General features: G+C 51.4%; 1 protein-coding gene across 4 annotated transcripts; it reads left to right on the top strand.

Annotated features, from left to right (window-relative positions):
* The first annotated feature begins 2,971 nt into the window (after window positions 1-2,971).
* On the top strand, window positions 2,972-12,626 carry OTX2 (orthodenticle homeobox 2). 4 transcript variants are annotated; one of them, XM_045823047.1, is made up of 5 exons: window positions 2,972-3,047; window positions 3,198-3,265; window positions 7,796-8,011; window positions 8,990-9,165; window positions 11,000-12,626. In XM_045823047.1, exons 3-5 carry the CDS (start codon window positions 7,915-7,917, stop codon window positions 11,618-11,620), a joined length of 894 nt encoding a protein of 297 aa, XP_045679003.1. In that variant the 5' UTR covers window positions 2,972-3,047; window positions 3,198-3,265; window positions 7,796-7,914; the 3' UTR covers window positions 11,621-12,626. The 4 variants fall into 4 exon arrangements, with proteins under 4 accessions (XP_045679003.1, XP_045679005.1, XP_045679002.1 ...); XM_045823049.1 differs by having other exon boundaries at window positions 2,972-3,265; window positions 9,014-9,165; XM_045823046.1 differs by having other exon boundaries at window positions 2,972-3,265.
* Window positions 12,627-17,405: the final 4,779 nt, after the last annotated feature.

Below are 17,405 nucleotides of genomic sequence, written 5' to 3'. Positions count from 1 at the left end.
GTGCTGACCTAGAGTAGGGTTTGCGGGAACTGTACCTGAGTCGGGCTGTCTGCAATTTCCAAATTGACAAGAAGAGACTGGAAGATAAAGAGCATGTTCTTACAGGTGAAGAGCAATTTTGCAACTTTTCCAGGAGACACCCAGGAGAAAGCTTGCTTGCTACCAACTGCTGGAGAGTCTGGGCAGAATTCCTCTAGAAAGAAAAAGAAAGTCTTTTTTTTTTTTCCAGTCTGCCTCTCTGTCTCTAGTTCTCTTTCTCCTCTCTCTCTCTCTCTCTCTCTCTGATCCAATCTTTTAAGAGCTTCAGCACATTGCTAAGCTAAAGAGAAACTCTCTTTGATAAAGCGGTGTTTCCAGCTTCTGGGTTTTAAAACCTAAATCTATATTCAAATCTGGCTGAAGGTGTGTTCTGGGATTTATGAAAGCCTCTTAAAGGGGTAAATTTACCAAACCGTGACAAAATCATCACAATCTTACTTTAGACATCTGAAGTGGATGAGAATTTTAAAGAGACCCTTGTTTATTTAACACTGTCCATTTCCAACTCGTGGTTTATTGGCCTCGCGTTTCTGCGAAGTTATTAGACTAGAGGGCAAAGGAGAAGCGGGAGCGGTGTGCTCCCGGCCCTGCTGGGAAGAAAGCCCTCCCACGCCCCACGGCGCCCGAATCTGCAGGTCCAGCAGAACCCACGGATTTTCAGGGAGATTCAGCTGCTCCCACCATCGAAAACCTCTGCATCGGGCTTGAGGGGTTTCCCAAGACACTGGACCCCAGAGCAAATAGATCCCACAATCTAAAATTTTTCACTTACTTTGTGGAGATCACAAGCGCGTGATCTGAAATTTCTCCACCCCACTCCGCCCCCACTGACCCCAAGGCCTCCCTCCAGCCCTTCCCGTCCGCCAGACCATCACCGTCCATTTTCCTCTTTTCGTTCTTGGATGCTTTAAACATCACTGTGATCGAACTGAGGGAAATACTTTTCTCTCGATGAAAGAACGAGGCCCTGGCTCAGGGGATCAGCGTGGATTTACCCTTCCTTCACAGAAAGCGTGGTGGTTCTGGACAAGCGCTCCCAAAGAGCGCCTTGCAGGCCAGACCTCCTGCGGCATTTGTCCCCCACCTCAAATTAAGGCCTCAGGGGGCGGTCACCAGGTGTTTCAGTATAGTGGGGGCGGGGTGAGATAAAAAAGGTCTGTATTCACCCTTCCTCAGCCCCCCGCTCCGGCCAAGGGCCCCCGAAGTCGCGATTCCTGGGAACGCGACAGGCAACGGGTCTCTTCGGACAGGAGCGGTCGCGGGGGGCCCGGGAGGAGCTAGGCAGATCCTGGGCCGTTTGGGGGCTCGTGGGAACGCCGGGTCCCAAAGCTCTAGAGACACCTGGGAGGCGGCTGCGGCCGACGAGTCCCCAACTCCAGGCCCAGCCCGAGCCGGAGCCCAGCCCGGCTGCCTAGCGCTCGCCACCTCGTGCGCACTCCCGTAATTCGTTAATTGCTGTAAATCCCAAGGACGGCCACATTTGATTACACATACAGTATAAGAACCGACAACAAAGCCACGAATTAATTACCAACTTCATTAACATAGGTCCCCAAATTAAAGGCAGCGAGCTGTTACTTTGGGCCCACTTGCCGTGGTGGTGGAGGTTGGAGGGGGGAGGGTGTTTAGGAAGAGATTTTATTTTTCTTCTGCAGCTCTGAGAGTTGCGAGCGGAGAACAGTCTTCTGCTCTCTCCCCCTCCCCACCCCCCCGGCTCCCTCTGCTCGGGCGGTCCACTGGTGCCCCCACCGCCACTCCGCCCAATCCGTTCCTGCTTTTCTCGGGACTCGGATGCGTTTGAAAGCTGTTGGGTCCTGCTCTCTGTGCCCGGAAGAAAGGACCCGCTGGGGTTCGCTCTCCCCGGGTGGGGTCCCCTGGTGCCGACACTCTCCGGTCTCCCGGCTCTCCGCCCCCGTTTCGGGCCGCGCGGGCTGAGTTCTCTGCAGGGCCCGCCGCCGCGGGCGTTGAGTGGCGTTCGTTTTAACGCAGAAGCTCTCGCGGCAGCGCGGGCCTCCCTCCCCGGTGTCGCGTCAGCCCCGCTCTCACCCCGGTGTCCGGACCTGGCTCCCTGGATCTCCCCAGATCGGCCCTGGGGTTAGAGTCGGGGTTCTTGCTCTTGGCAGCCCTCCTTGGGCTTCTTAAAAGTCTAAAAACCTTGTGAGGGACTGGGAGTCCGGGTCTCTCGCTTCGAGGACCCGGCGATGTGTATAAGGGCACAACGAGTGAAAGACACACTGAGCTTTTGAAAACAGTTTTGTTCTTGGACTTGTCTCTCTTGCCTGTCTCTTGCCTGCACGCCTGGGTCTCACTCCCAGGCCTCCTTCCTTTACCCCTCCCGGCCCCCGCGGTGTGGTCCGGCCCTGTGTGAGAAGGCGCAGTCGCGTTTCCGAGCTCCGGTCTGATTTGCTTTCTGCCTCTGACCCACACACATACGGCCAGCGAAGAACTCGACACCCCCGTCAGCCCCCACACTCCCTCATCTCCAGCCGTTACTTAAATATTTTTATCTTCCAGTCTTACATGGTGTGGGTTCCCTTTCTCCCCTTCCCTAAAACAAAAACAAAAACAAAACAAAACAAAGAGGGGGGCGAGTAAAAGGGAGGACAGGAAGAGGAGGAGAAGGTAAGGCAAGGCCTCCCTGTCCATCATTTTAATTATACAGTTAGTTCACATGCTCCGACCCAGAATGGATATTTTAAGGGGAGCCCAGTGTCTTTTAAGAACATTCTGGTAATGTCGGAGGCCTGGATTTGTTGCCCGCTCGTCCCCCCGTGCAGCAGCGGCCTGTTTTCCTCCCCCTGTTGTGTGTTTTTATTATTTTCCCTCTGGCTTAGATGTGTCAATCATTCTCTCCCTGCCATTGGTTGGAGAGTTTGCGTCAAAAAAGTTGCCAGAGAGGCGCTTTCTCAGCAAATCTCCTTGAGAGCGGAACCGACCTCAGCTCCAACTCAGCCTCCACTGTTATTAAAAATAAAAATCGCTAGAGCAGCCCTCATCACGTCTACTTTGTATGTATCGCAGAGGGGCCCACGCGCGTTTCGAACTAGAGCTACTTTTCTCATTTTCTGTTGTTAAATTTTTTTTTTTCGTTGTGTTTGCCGTTTTATGGAAGGGTGAAGACTGAAGGTTTATAACTCGATACTCTTGATTTCTTTTAGGATAGCTGGCTATTTGGAATTTTGAAGGATAATTTGATTTTTTTTCTAACCTTCTTTGCGGCTGTAAGGTAAGTGTCTGTTTGTGTAGTCTGTCTGTCTGTATCCGTATCTTTATGTCCCTCCGTCTACTGCCATCGCCCCAGTACCTCTGGCAGATCAACCGGTGCACCTCTGCAAATGTGGATTTCTTCTAAAGGCTGATGTATAGTTTCCCTTATAAATTTTGAGATGTAATAACGATCATTGTGAAAAATTTATGACCTGGGGAGGAGGGCAGGAGTGGGGAGAAGGGAGGGAGGGCGCCCCTAGGCTCGCTGCTTCTGCAAAACATTGTGGAATCCGTGTGAGTCTAACGTGGGGCGTTTTGGAGCGTTTTTGTTCTTGGTTTTGTTTTATGTCAACGCCCATTCTGAGCTTCTCCCTGCGATCTTTGCATTTTGGCTCTCAGCTGTGTTTGGGTCATTTGGGTTGATCCCAAGGACGTTTTCGGAGACCAAGACAAAAAGATGCAGATATAGATAGAGGGGTGGAGAACAACACCAACAACAATAATAATACAGGCACTTCCCGGGGCCAGCGCGCCCAAAGCCTGGCTGCCTCGCGGGTCTGTGCGCGCGGGTGGCCGCCCCTCGAGCCCGTTCCGGTCCCTGCAGGAGAGCAGAGCGGGTAAGCGAGGAGGCGAGAGCGCCGGCGTCTCCTGTCGGTCCCTCTCACCAGCGAGGAACAGCTCACCGAGCTTCACTCCGTTTTCGGCCTCTTCCAAAGACTTCCAGGTCTCCTTTTTCTTTTTGAGCACCTCCCTCCACCCCTACTCCTGTCACCCCCACCCCCACCCCCCGCAAAACAGAAAGAAAAAAAACCCTGGGAGTGCAGTACCACATCCCACCCCAACCCCTTGGTTGTTGCGGTCCCAGACCGGGCCTCCAGGCCCAGCAAACGTAGAGGGGTCATTTCACAGCCCGGAGATGGTTCAGGGTGCGCCAGGGCAGCCCTCCGCGCGCACCTGGGGCGGGCTAAAGTGACGGCGAGTGGCCCCTGCTCCTCCCCAGGCTACGGCGGGGCCTGGGACGTGAACCCTTCCTTGGGAAAGGCAGCCCCTCGGCTGTTCGGAAACCCGGGCAGCGGCGAGGCTGGCTTACGCGCTTCCCTCCCGGGTTTGACGACAATGGGCCCGGGTCGTGGGCCGGGGCCGGGGCTGAGGGACGCGCTAAGGCCCGGCCGAGGCTCGCGGTCTGCCCTACGTGAACCCAGACTCAGAAAGTCTCGGCTGACCTCGGGACTTGGCGCCGAACTCCGAAGGAGACTCCGTGTGGATGCTTTCAAATGTCTTCAAGACCGATTTTTGAAACCCAAGTGCCCCATCAATTCCAACGAGCTGCCCCCCACCCCCACCCCCTTGCAGTGGGGCGAGGGAGAGAGAAGGCCTGGAGCAGTGGATCGCTTGGAGAGGGGCGGGAGGGCGCTCACTGACCCTCTCCCTCCCTCCGGGGGCCGCAGGGTGAGGCTTCCTCCCGCTCACTTAGGGGCGCTTTCCCGTCGCCGGAGCGCGAGCCCCGGAGAGGAGTTGGCGCGGAAACTCCTCCCCCCGAAGGAGGTAGACACCCAGACCTCTGCTCCCGAGCTAGCACCGGCTTTCTCCCCTCCGTAATTAATAGTCAAGGCCAACCCTTCTGGCACGTTCTCCCTCCGTCCTCCCTCCCCGGCGGGTGGCAGCGGCGTTTGATTCCCTGAGGCCAGAAACTTTCACTCGAGTTCGCCGGGCAGAGGCCGCGCCGGCTGCGCTGCGAGGCGCCCCCGCGTCTCCCTTCCTTTCGCCCATCCTCTTTCCTCTGCGCCGCGTCCCCGGTCGCAGGCCCGCCGCCAGTCTGCGCAGTTTTGTCTCCTTTCCATCATGCAGAAAATTAATCGGCCCCGGCGAGAAGCAGAGCTGAGCGCGGCGGCCTGTAATTAAGGGACGTGTGCCCCTCGGATTATCTCGTTAGTTTATCAAGAAAACATTTATTATAATTAATTCTCGGACGAGGTAATTATTATTGAGCGAGGACACAGCAACTGGTAGAGAGGCTCCTTGGAAGGGGGGAAAAAGGCCGTGGGGGGAGGGAGTGGGGGGAGCGACAGATTGCACAGATTGACCGTTAGGTGGAAGGCAGCCCGGGCCGCGGCGGGCAGTGGGGCCGGACCCCGGGCGGCCGGACGGCGGGGCCTCGGGGCTGCGGGGCTGAAGCCCGCCCGGAGGTGCGCGCGCCGCCCTGCTGCGGGGACGCGCGACCGCCGCTCGCTCCTTGTAGGTAGGAATGCTCCGTGGCGACTTTCTGAGCGGGCGTTCTGAGGCTTCTATGTAGAAGGTATTTGTGTTTCCTCCTCTTGGGCTCCGCTTAGAGAGGAAGGGAGAAAAGAGTCCCTGCCGGGCTTTGGAAGTTACATGGAAGGGTCCGTGGCCTCTCGTTTTTGGATACCTAGGTTGGCTGTGGAGAGTTTTGTTTCTGGAGTTTCTTTTTCTTCTAAAGATGACTGCAGTGAAAGAGCGAAAGCAGTCCATCCGAGCATTTTAGCCATTTTTGGTGGCAAGGGCACAGGAGCGCCCACAAGGGTCGCTGCCGGGTGCTTTCCGTCTGCGAGGCTGCGAGCAGCGGGGCGCGCAGCCGGGCGCGCGGCGCGCGGGGCGTCTCCAATTGGGCGGGCGCACTGCGCGCACGAGCGGGTCCTTCCGTGCCATCCTGTGTGCATTCGAGGGGATTTCAGCTTTTTCCGTAGCAGCTTAGAACTTTCCGATGGAGTGAGACTGTGTTACACGAGAAGGAACTCCAGCTTAGAGGCTATTTAAACAAATAAACGACTTGACTTTAAAGCAACATGGTTTCCACAGACTCCAGATAACTGTCTTGAAAAGAAAAGAAACTAGAAAATCTCAAGTCTTTGTTGTCGGAGCAACTAAATTAGTACTACTGAGGAGATAATACAAACTCCTCCAAGAAGGGCATTTATAAAAGTCATTTTAAATTACGTCTGAGGGTGGAAAGGATACTTTTTGTGCTATGACTTTAAACCAGGGAGAAGTAAAAATAAACAAACAAACAAATAAATAAATAAATTACAGTAACCTAGGTCCATTTGTGGAATTTTCGGTCTATCTCTTAAGCAATGTAAATATGAAAACCTAGAGTCCTTGCAGTTCAGCAGAACCTTTGCAAAAGTGAGAGGCAACTTCTGACCCTCTGTCCGCCATTTTGGAGCAAACTCTCAGAATGTCAAAGCTGCAAAGCAGAGGTCCTTGCAGGATCAGTGCCATCCATTAGAAAAATAAAAGCCAGACTTGCCAACCGCCAGCCGATATTAGCATCCATTTCGAATCCCTCGGCGTGGGGCAAGGGGCGAGAGACCCTCAGCTGAAGAAAGCAAACAACTTCTTTTTCTTCCCTTCTTTCGCCTTCCTGAGCTCTTTTTCGTGTATAGTCGTGGGAAACTGGAGAGTACGGATAAATGCTACTAGTTTCACAACTTGGAGTGTTCGTGTATCTGCTTTCTTCAAAACTAAAATGTGCAAAAGGCAGCCGGAGGTAACAGGAAATTGCTGCAGCTGCGGAGAACCCAGTCGCCCTGAAACCGGCCTCCCACACGACCTGCAGCCTTCACGCACCGAAGCCGGCATGGAAGGAGCTCGCGCTGCAAATGTGCGCCCTTCCTGCTGGCAGGCGCGGTGACCCTCACTCCGGTTCCGATTGCTGAGCTTCCACCTTCGCTTCAGAATTTCTACCAAACCCCGAGCCAGTCTTGATGTTTCTTGCACTGTTTAAATATTTTATGGGTGTCGATTAAAAGCTAAATGCTTGTGTATTTAGCTTTAGTTCTTTATACACATATAATCAAGGTTCTCCAGAACACTAATAAATCTGTTACCTCAAATCTAATTACCCAGACTACTAATTAGGTGAAAATGATTGCTGGAAATGACTTTAAATGTAGAATAATGGTGGCTGAGCAGTTTTCTCAAGTTTGTCGATTAGCAAGTTGGCATCTTAAATGTTAAATGCACTGACATTTTAGGCTCAGAGCTGTTGTAAGTGGTAAAAAAAAAAAAGCTAAGATAATTAAAATCTGCCTTGGAAAGGCAACAGTCTGGGGAGGTAGATTTCTTGAATTGTTTCTTTGTTTCTCACCAGTGGGCTTTGTTATCAGCATTATTTATTTAGCCAAAGAGTTCTTTGTCTCTGCAAATGGCCCCAATCAAGTTTTGTTTGAGACAATTAGCTAGTGCCAGCCAATGAGTCCTATGCAAATGTAGGGATAGGAATGCAATGTGTGCATTTGAAGGCGTGGGGTTTTGTTCTTGGGGAAGGCAGATTGTAATTGCTTTCTTTGGTACTTTTTTTTTTTTTTAAGTTTAGGGTGGGGGTGGGGAAAACGGGTTTATCTGATCTCCATCTCTTCCAGATTCTGAGCAGCTGGGGGGTTGGGAAGGTGGGGAGGAGGGTCTGAAAGCCCTTTAAAAGCCTCTGCCTGGAGTTAGCCCGGGCTTTTTAAGCTAGTGGTGAAACGTGGAAGGGTCTGTGCCTTCTTAGCAGTAAGCCAGCACCTCTGTCTGTTTGCTTCGCTCTTAGTTCCACCGCTCCAAACTCACCCAGCGGGGACCCTGAATCCGTCCGCCCCGGGCGAAGCGAGACCTCGCGGCTGGGTCCCTCCGATTTGGGCCGACTTTGCGCCTTCTAACAACCTTAGCATGATGTCTTATCTTAAGCAACCGCCTTACGCAGTCAATGGGCTGAGTCTCACAACTTCGGGCATGGACTTGCTGCACCCCTCCGTGGGCTACCCAGGTAAGTGAGCCTCGCGGCACCCATGCCCCGCCCTTCCCCATGCCTGTCCCGAGGGGATTTGACACCCTTAACCCGGGGAGCACGGAGCTGGCGTTTCTGCTGCCCCCTGCCCCAGCTCCAGACGAAGCCCCCACTGGGTTTTCCTTCTGAGAAGCATCTCAAAGCCACAGACAGGGCTTTGGCTGGCGGAGGAGAGGTTCGGGGCTGAAGGGGAGCGAGTAGATGGGTCTACAACGCTTGCACAAAATCATATCGCTGAAAAGGGGACATACTGGAGTGGGGCGAGAAAGGTTTCTACCCTTGTCATTTTGGGGTGACGGGCCCCTGCTCATATCTTGAAACCTAACTCCTCGGAAGTCCCCTCTGCCTCTCTCACAGACTCTCCCCACCAGGCCTGGGGCTTCCCCTCTGACCTCCAGGCTTTGCGCGCGAATCCCTACAGGTGTGATTTACCGCGGGTGCGGGTGCCTTCCTTCCCGATGAGATGTTTTTTAAAGTCCTCAAGAAGTATGAAACATGCCCCCATTTTAAAGGCCCTTGGATCTCCAGCAAGATCTAGATTCGCCCTATCAGTCAGTCAAGCCGAGCTGCGGGTCCTCGGGGATCCTTTGACTTGAGTTTTTGTTTGCGTTATGCGTTAGGGGTTGATTTTGGAGGCTTTTTGTTTTGTTTGGTTTTGTATTTTTATTTCATTTGTTTTGTTAGCTTTCAAAGGAATGCTCTGGCTGGAGGGATACCCTACGTCAGGCGGAGCGGGGGGCTCCCTCGAGGGGCAGTGTGTGTCCGGAGACCTCCAGTGTGCGCTGGAGGAGCCCAGGCTGCCTGCCTGGGCCGCGGAGGAGGGTGGAGGGGAAACAAGGCTGGGTCTGGGCTGGAAGGCTGGGAGCACCAGGGGAGGAGGGCTGCGCGGTGCGGGTGTGGGAGTCGGGGCATCCGCAGAGACCCCTATGACTGAGAAACTGCTCCCCCACCCTAAAGGGCCCTGGGCTTCTTGTCCCGCAGCCACCCCCCGGAAGCAGCGCCGGGAGAGGACGACGTTCACCCGGGCGCAACTAGACGTGCTGGAAGCACTGTTTGCTAAGACCCGGTACCCAGACATCTTCATGCGGGAGGAGGTGGCGTTGAAAATCAACTTGCCTGAGTCCAGGGTGCAGGTAGGACAGATGTAGATAGACCCGGCTATCCCGACATTGCCACCCCTCCCCCAGCGCGGTGTGTGCCGGGCTCAGGAGAGTCCGGGTCTTGGAGAAGACCAAAGGAAGGCCTGAAACTTAACTCTCCATTGGAGGCCAACAAACTGAGGCTCCTTGAGCTCCTGATTTCTCCTGGAGCTCCTTTTTGCCCCTCCACCCCCATTCAATCCAATAAACAAGGGTCTTCCAGCTCAGGTTGCAAACGAAGGCTGGCGATTTGGCTGCAGTGATAAAGCACAGACTTAGAACTCTTGGGTACCTGGCCGACAGAGGGCCCGGCCTCGGCAGATTTCAAGTTCTATCACACAAAATTTTAATACTTCCCTTGTCCTTTGGAGAAATCCTCCCCCATCCTTATCCACTTTTAAGGGTGCAAGAAACTTAGCGATGGATAGTCTCAATATTTTTACAGATGAAGAAAGAGTAAAGGACTGGCTCAAGGTCACAGGTCAGTTGGTAGTAGAGCCAAGCTATAGAATCAGCTGGTACTCTGACGAAAGAAACTACACAAGAGTATTTTCTTTGACTTTTTATAGATTGAACAGAATTTCCTAGCTCTGAGCCATATCTGCATAGTATCCCTGGTGACTCCCCCACCCCCGCTTAGCTCCCTTTAACTTGACCTTACACGGGAGAGGAAACGTAAAGTTTATTTTTTCTGGAACTCCAGCCCCCTGCAGAGTTCTCTGGAAGAGTGTTTAGGACCTAAACTACATATGCACCAGACTCCTCTCCTTCAGCTGGTAGGACACATCAGAGTGAACTGCAAACAGGAAAGGGGCTTTTTCAAAATAGGATGGAAGAAGTTTTAGCACTTGTTAGGCTTGAACAAAAGTTTTCACTGAAAGAAAATAAGTGATTTGAATGGTTGGTGGTGTTACACTCAGCTTTGGGGGTACCATTTTTACCACATTAGGGTACCCATATGGTGTTCATTGAACAACTAAGAACTGGTTGCCTAGAAAATCTTGGTAGTTTCTCTGATAAGTCTCTTCACAAACTAAACACAGCTCCTTCATTACAGAACGTGAACTGGGCTGGTAAAAAGTATTTTCAGAGTTGCGAGTGGAAACTAAAACTGTGTGCTGAGTGGCACTACCCTGAAGGCACAGACTCTAGCCTCGAACTTGAGGCTAGCAGAGAAGTCTGTCCTTGAGCTCAAAGCAGAGTATACATAGTCACTCCACTTTCACAACGGTTTCAGCCAGTAGTGGCTTTCAGACCTCCTTCCTCAACAGGATCACTTCTCCTTGGAGCTTTCTTTTGTAAGTGGGTCTAAGAAAGATGAAAGTAGAGTGATGAAACCAGTCTCCATATTAGCAAGTACTCCCTAAAGGATGGACTGCAAGCTGTTTGAATTCATGCTGTTCTTGTTGGCATGTAATAACAGAATTGTTTTCTCTCCCTTGTATTTTCCTCCAGAAGATGTAAATATATTCTATCCCATTGTGAGAGTGTTCCAGAATACACCTGGGTCTATGTGGATGTGTATTTGAGGTGAAATAACATAGAAGAGTGAGGCAGAGAACTTTTAGCCATACGATTTGGGTGGTTATCTTCAATTTTATTCTGGATTGGGTGTAAAACAGGGTCAAATGCTTTTAGACAGAGCTTCCCCCAAGTTTTTTTTACAATTGCAAGAGCATGTATAAGAGTACTACTATATGATAGGTTTTCAGTGACAGGAGAGATCATCTGCTTGGCTGTCCATGTAGGATAGATTATAATCTGGGAGTGACTCTTGCTCTTAAGGAGTTGTTGAAACCATCTTAAAGAAGTTTCTTTCTGTTTCAAGGTGTGGTTTAAGAATCGAAGAGCTAAGTGCCGCCAGCAGCAACAGCAACAACAGAATGGAGGTCAAAACAAAGTGAGACCTGCCAAAAAGAAGACATCTCCAGCCCGGGAAGTGAGTTCAGAGAGTGGAACAAGTGGCCAGTTCACTCCCCCCTCTAGCACCTCAGTCCCGGCCATTTCCAGCAGCAGTGCTCCTGTGTCTATCTGGAGCCCAGCTTCCATCTCCCCACTGTCAGATCCCTTGTCCACCTCCTCTTCCTGCATGCAGAGGTCCTATCCCATGACCTATACTCAGGCTTCAGGTTATAGTCAAGGATATGCTGGCTCAACTTCCTACTTTGGGGGCATGGACTGCGGATCTTACTTGACCCCTATGCATCATCAGCTTCCTGGACCAGGGGCTACACTCAGCCCTATGGGTACCAATGCAGTTACCAGCCATCTCAATCAGTCTCCAGCTTCTCTTTCCACCCAGGGATATGGAGCTTCGAGCTTGGGTTTTAACTCAACCACTGATTGCTTGGATTATAAGGACCAAACTGCCTCATGGAAGCTTAACTTCAATGCTGACTGCTTGGATTATAAAGATCAGACATCCTCGTGGAAATTCCAGGTTTTGTGAAGACCTGCAGAACCTCTTTTTGTGGGTGATTTTTAAATATACTGGGCTGGACATTCCAGTTTTAGCCAGGAATTGGTTAAAAGAGTTAGATGGGATGATGCTCAGACTCACCTTCTGATCAATGTTCCAGGAAGCATAGAAGGAAAAAGGAAGGTCCTTAGAGGGGCCCACCAACCAGCAACCTGAAATGGACAAACCAATCTACTTAAGATCCTGTCATAGTTTTAGATCATTGGTTTTCCTGATTCTCAAAGTGACCAAAAGCATTTTAGCCATATGCAACCAAACACCACCAAAAATAAAGATTGAGAGAGAAAGGAGGGTAGGACATTATCCTTCGTAAGCAGAGGTGTTCCAATGTTTTAGCCAATCCTTGGTTGAATCTTAGGAATGGACAGTGTCTCAAGCTCACTCACGTTTCATGACCAACTGTTAGTTGGCACTGAAAACCTTTTCAGGGCTGTGTGAATTGTGTGACTGATTGTCCTAGATGCACTACTTTATTTAAAAAAATAATGTTCATAAGGAGTCAATATGTAGTTTAAGAGACAATCAGTGTGTGTCTTATATAAATGGTACATCTGTGGTTTTTAATCTGTGCTAGACTTCAAAACTGTGATCTGTTATTGTATGCAACCTTGAACTCCATCTCTGCAGGGGTTCTTCTGTGATTAAATAGGTTATAATTATAAGCAAAATTCAGAGCAACTGAGTACTTATCTAAAAAGATTACCTTTGGCTGGAGGTGAGCTGCACTGAAACTTGACAACAAAATGTCTCTGGACAAGTAGAGTGAGAGAAGAGAAGCAAAAGGACACTAATTCATCTGTAATTTACTGTTGGTCAGCCTAGCAGTGAAGAGACTTTGGTCAATTGCTCTGACCCTGATGAATTTATAAACTGAGGTCATTGTTGTTTATGCTTGCAGATATTAACTGGAAAAGTTATATATGCATAAACCTTTTCCCCTGGATTTGGCAGATATGTATAATTATATTAAAATGGTTCTAGCACAACATTGGGTCCAGTTTAATTTTATATGATTTATGACTAAGAAGCCCCAAAACACGTTTGTCTTAGGTCAGAGAGCAGGCTTTATTTTTAAATTTCAGGGGCCTAATCTAAGGATGAAGTAGGTATGAATGACTGGTGTGTAAACTTCTTGTGACTTTGATCCATATTGCTCTGAAACGGAATATAGAGAGGCTACCATCACCAGGCTCTTGCTCTCCTTCCTTTTCCCTCCCTGACAGTTCCTCAGGCATTTTATCAGTATGTTTTAACACAGGTCAACTTTTTAAGCAAGAAGGGAACAACTGTAGTACCTCAAAGAAAAAGAAAACAACATTCTGTGTGGGGTTTTTTCCTTTTATTCGATTAAGGGGACTTTTTTTAACTTCCAAAAAAATCTGAGGTAAACATGAGAGGGAGTGTAATCAGAATCTGAAAGCAATTCAGGCAGAAATGATTTCTGAACAAAAGAGTTTCAGAAAAGTTTTAGAACCTATAATTTCAGTAGTTGAACATAAGGCACTCTGGTCAGTTTTTTAGAAAGTGCTCAGGGGGGGAAAATAGGTCCCTTTCAGCTGTACCTGCGTTTTGTAAGCCAATCACCAGAAAAGATAAGTGGGCCAGTGATGGTGGTGCTCCTCAGGTCAAAGCAATCTTTAATTTCATTTTAAACTCAGGCTCTTTAAGTTTGACCAAAGTTAAGTGACTCTTGATTGTAACTATGTAAGTGAAGGTTAGCAGTTACAACCATTTTATTTTCTGGCTATTTAATTTTTTTCTGTCCCCAATTAGCGTGCTCTCTTGGACCCTACATCATGGCTAATCATTGCTTTTGTTTTACTGCAAAGAAAAAAGAAAAGAAAGAAGAAAGCAACAGTCACACCTGACACCTGAAGGCAAAACTTGGCAGCAAGATTTCCTAGTACCTACTGGTAACGTCCACCCTGTAGTCTACACCAAGGTGGAATCCCGGTGGAGAGAGAATTTGCTTTCCGGTTTTCCAGGCTCTGGGTCTTATGTTCCCAGTTTTTCTCATGCCACAGTAGAGCAGTGTAGCTCTCCCACTGCCTTCGGGTTTCGGGATGCCCCCACAAAGTGTCGGGAAAGATCACCCTCCATTTAAAACAACAATGCTAAACACTGGAGACCGCAAATAATGCAGCTGGCAGTTTTCCTCCTGATACTTTATTTCTTAAAGGAGAAGGTGAGGAAAAGGCGCTGAGCACCCTCTGAAACGAGCTTTCCATCGCTTTTGCACAGCTTCATTTAACAAGCCATGCAGTTAAGTCCCCCTGAGCAGAGCGAGTGGGGATGGGTGGACCCCACCCCACCGCGGTGGGCCAGGGCGGCAGGGCGGGGCGGCGGGCGGGGGGCTGCGCCGGCAGAAAGACCCCGGGAAGTCCCCTGGCGCTCACGGGGTTTCAGAGAGTTCAGGCCAATAATGTCAGTTGCTGTTGGAATGACACCACCCTCCAAAGGCATCAGGGCAGTTTCTCCAACTTCCTATCGACAGTAAACAGTATCGGGAAACAGCACGATAATCTTCGTTCCGAGGGGAGGGTGGGGTAGTTTGCTTCACAAAGATCTGTGACCCCAAACCTTTATCTCCTCCACAAAGATTCTGGGCCCTTTGTGTTTCACCTTGGGAGTGTCTCTTGGCAGATAACAGAAATTCAGGCATGTGGGTTAAGTTCCGTCTTGTTCCCGAAACCCCTGGGTCTGCGATAACCGTCAGCCTGGGTTGACCCTCCCTGCGCGTGACCGGCCTGGGCGGCCCCGCGGGGCCTGGCGCGGCCGGGCGCTCGCGCTCTTCGCCGTCCTGGGTGGGCGACCCACGAGGACTGTCCTTTCTGAGCCTTGACCGCCCACTCGGGATACACTCGGGGCCCTGCCCCGGGGCCCTGAGCCGGGCGGCAGGCCCAGGTCGGTCCCTCGGCGGGCGCCGCTCTCTGCGGCCCACTCAGACCGCAGGCCGGCGGGGGCCACGTTAGCCCTCCGGGTTCCCCCTCTGATCCGGCCGCGACCTCTGCCAAGCCCGTCCCGACTCCTCCGGTCTGGTCCCGAGGCCTCGAGCATGACTGCCGCTGGCCTCCAGGCCCGAGAGGAACGCGGGTCCTCCCGCCCTCAAGTCGGGCTCCGGGTCAGGCGCGGGCCTCGGCGCGGGGCGCCGGGAGACTCCGCGGCCTGGCGCAGTTGGGGGGGGGGGGGGGGCAGACCGCCCCGGGGTGTGGGGGGGGGGCGGGGGGGGGGTAAGGGCTGGCGGGGAGGCCAGCGCCCTGTGAAGGAGGGAAACCAAAGGGGAAGACAGTGAGCTGGACCCACCAGGCAAGGCGCCCCAAAGAAGAGGTCCGGGAGGCGAAGGCTAGTGTGGCGGGGCCCCGAGGCCTCTTCGTCCCTTGTCTCCCGGGAGGAAGCGCCGCAGACTGCAAGGTCTCCTACCCGCTGAGAAGGGAGAGACCGTGGCTGCCACAGCAGGGACTCCCGCCGCATCTGCGGCCCCCAGTGTCCAGGGCCGACTTGGCGCCCACACAGGGTCCAGGTGGGCCTGCCTGGGCTCCCCCATACGTTCCCCCAGGAAAGCCAGGTGCTTCGGCTAGGGGGCCTGAGGGTGTGATTCTCGGGTGTTGCACCTTCCCGTGGGGTTCTGGGCTCTGATCCGGGTTTTCGAGGGAGGCCTGAAAAATCTCTTACCCTCGCTCATCCCTTTTCTCTTGGCCCTCTATATTTCTTAGTTTAACCCGAGTGACATGTCTTATTCTTTTTGAACCCGGCGTAGCACTAACTGGCCCTGAAAGCTGGATGTCAGTTCTGGAAATGGGAGTCGGTGCCTTTGGTGCCCTGATAGCGCCCGGCAGCCCATTCCAGTTACCTGCAGGGCGCGTGGCCGCAGCTGCGTGCCCGCCCCTATTCAACCAGAAGCGGGCGCTCGGGCTGCGGGCCCCCGCGCGCACATCGCATGCTTGAACCCGCATCTAACACCGGGTGACAACTTCTCTGTGTTACCCGGACAAAGCTGTAACCCCAAACCAGGAGTGCCCGTGTTAGGTGGTCATTTACTGCACACAAAAACGTATTTTAATCATCACGAAAGAGAAACACAAAGAAGCCAGGCGGCAGACAGAGGCATCCCAGCATCTCACACAAATGAAAGCTGGAGTCGGAGAAAACCATCAAAACGGGAAGGTGAAGAGTGGGGCTCAGTCATGAGCTCAGACTATTTCCTCTCCTCCCTTTGAGACATTCAGGAAGGACAGTTCTGCAGCTTTCTCTCCATTTCTCTCTCACTCTCTTCTCTCTCTCTCCCCACCCACAAAAGGGTTCAAGTCCTAGCCATGCGCCTGCATGCCCAGATTTGCAACCAGTGCCTTGAACATCTGTTTTTCTCCTCCATGGCCAGCGCCCTGTAAGGGAAGCATGCCCTGATAAAACCCGATCCCTTAGTTGTCTTATTTCCACCCTTGGGTCAGCATGCTGGGAAAGATGGGGAGCCCCTGGGACTTTCCCTTGGGATGGAGAGAGCAAGTCCCCCAACAAAACCCACTCCGGTGTTTTTTTGGTATTAGACTCTGCAACTGCACAGATTATGGGATTTGTCTCGGACAGAATTAACATTACATGTGAGACCATAGTGCTCTGGTGTATTGAGACACGTATTGTTGAGGATTGCTTGGAGCATCTCTTCCAAACTGCCTGTTAATAGCAACAGGAGACCTTAAAATAATACATGGGTTTTTGTTTTTAACCTAATTAAAACAAAATTTAGGCAGTCTTTGGAAAGGGCAGCTTTTCTGGTAGAAACAGTTGGAAGAAAACAGAACCCAGTGCAGGAACTGGGGGGAGCTTCTGTATGCAAAAGTGGCTGAAGAGAAGTAAGCAGGCATGCCTTTGAAAGATGTGTATCCTGCAGCAGTTCCTACAAGCATGGGAGGTGCCCCCAGTTCTAAAAAGAATCAGCTAGCCTGCCTCTCTTGCAAGCAGCATGTTTTACAATTAAAAACCAACCTGCTCTTGACTGCAAACAAACAATAAGCAAATTCAAATAAAGGAGTCCTACCAAGTCCAACCCATTTGGTCAAAGATAACTGCAGGTGCCAGAGAGTTCGGGCTATCAGGCTATCACGAGGGGGAGGGTCGGCTGCAAATTTTGTCTTTCTCCTAAAGGAAAAGTCAAACGGCATGAGGTCTATGGCTCACTTTTATTCCTTAATCTCCCCTACCCTTTCGTTCAACTTCTAGTGTAAGGAAACATGGTATTTGGGGTTGGAAAGACACAAAGAAAACATAAAGGAGTCCCACAGCAAATATAATAGTAAGTGGTGAAGTTTGCAATGACTTCTGTTGCAGCACCACAAGGAAAAAGAGCTGCCCAAGAATCAGATGGGCTCCTCTGCCTCCCACTCCAGTGTCTTTGTCTTAGTTTGTCTACTATGGAGGTGGTAAAGGGGCCTTTTGCATTAAGGGTTTCTTAACCTACTTGACATCAGTAGGAACCACTTGCAGCTGAGAGCTTCTTTAAAAATAAGATGCTAGATTCTAGCAGCTACATGACTACTGCCTTTCCCCACCTGAATTGCCAGTGATGGGCCCAGCAAATGCCACCTTTGGGAGCCAAAGGAGCAGCAGTTACTGCGCTCTACAGGTCAGCCTGCTCGCCTTCCATCCCAGGTTCCCAAGGTAAAGGCCGGAAAGGTCCCTTCAGCAACAGTTTCTGGGTGGAGTTCTCCCTTAGGCCCTGCCCTCGATTTCCCAACTGAAATGTCCAGAGGCCTGAGGC

The sequence above is a fragment of the Phyllostomus hastatus genome, unplaced genomic scaffold (assembly GCF_019186645.2).
Source record: "Phyllostomus hastatus isolate PE091 unplaced genomic scaffold, TTU_PhHast_1.1 phas_scaffold_501, whole genome shotgun sequence".
NCBI lineage: Eukaryota > Metazoa > Chordata > Mammalia > Chiroptera > Phyllostomidae > Phyllostomus > Phyllostomus hastatus.
This window is presented reverse-complemented; position numbering and strand designations above follow the sequence as displayed.

Excerpts from the sequence above, each read along its gene's own strand:
- OTX2 (XM_045823047.1), top strand. The coding sequence starts at position 7,915 with ATGATGTCTTATCTTAAGCAACCGCCTTACGCAGTCAATGGGCTGAGT. Across the intron at positions 8,012-8,989 it reads CCCCTCCGTGGGCTACCCAG|GGCCCTGGGCTTCTTGTCCC; the intron begins GTAAGTGAGCCT and ends CCCACCCTAAAG. Across the intron at positions 9,166-10,999 it reads TGCCTGAGTCCAGGGTGCAG|GTGTGGTTTAAGAATCGAAG; the intron begins GTAGGACAGATG and ends TTCTGTTTCAAG.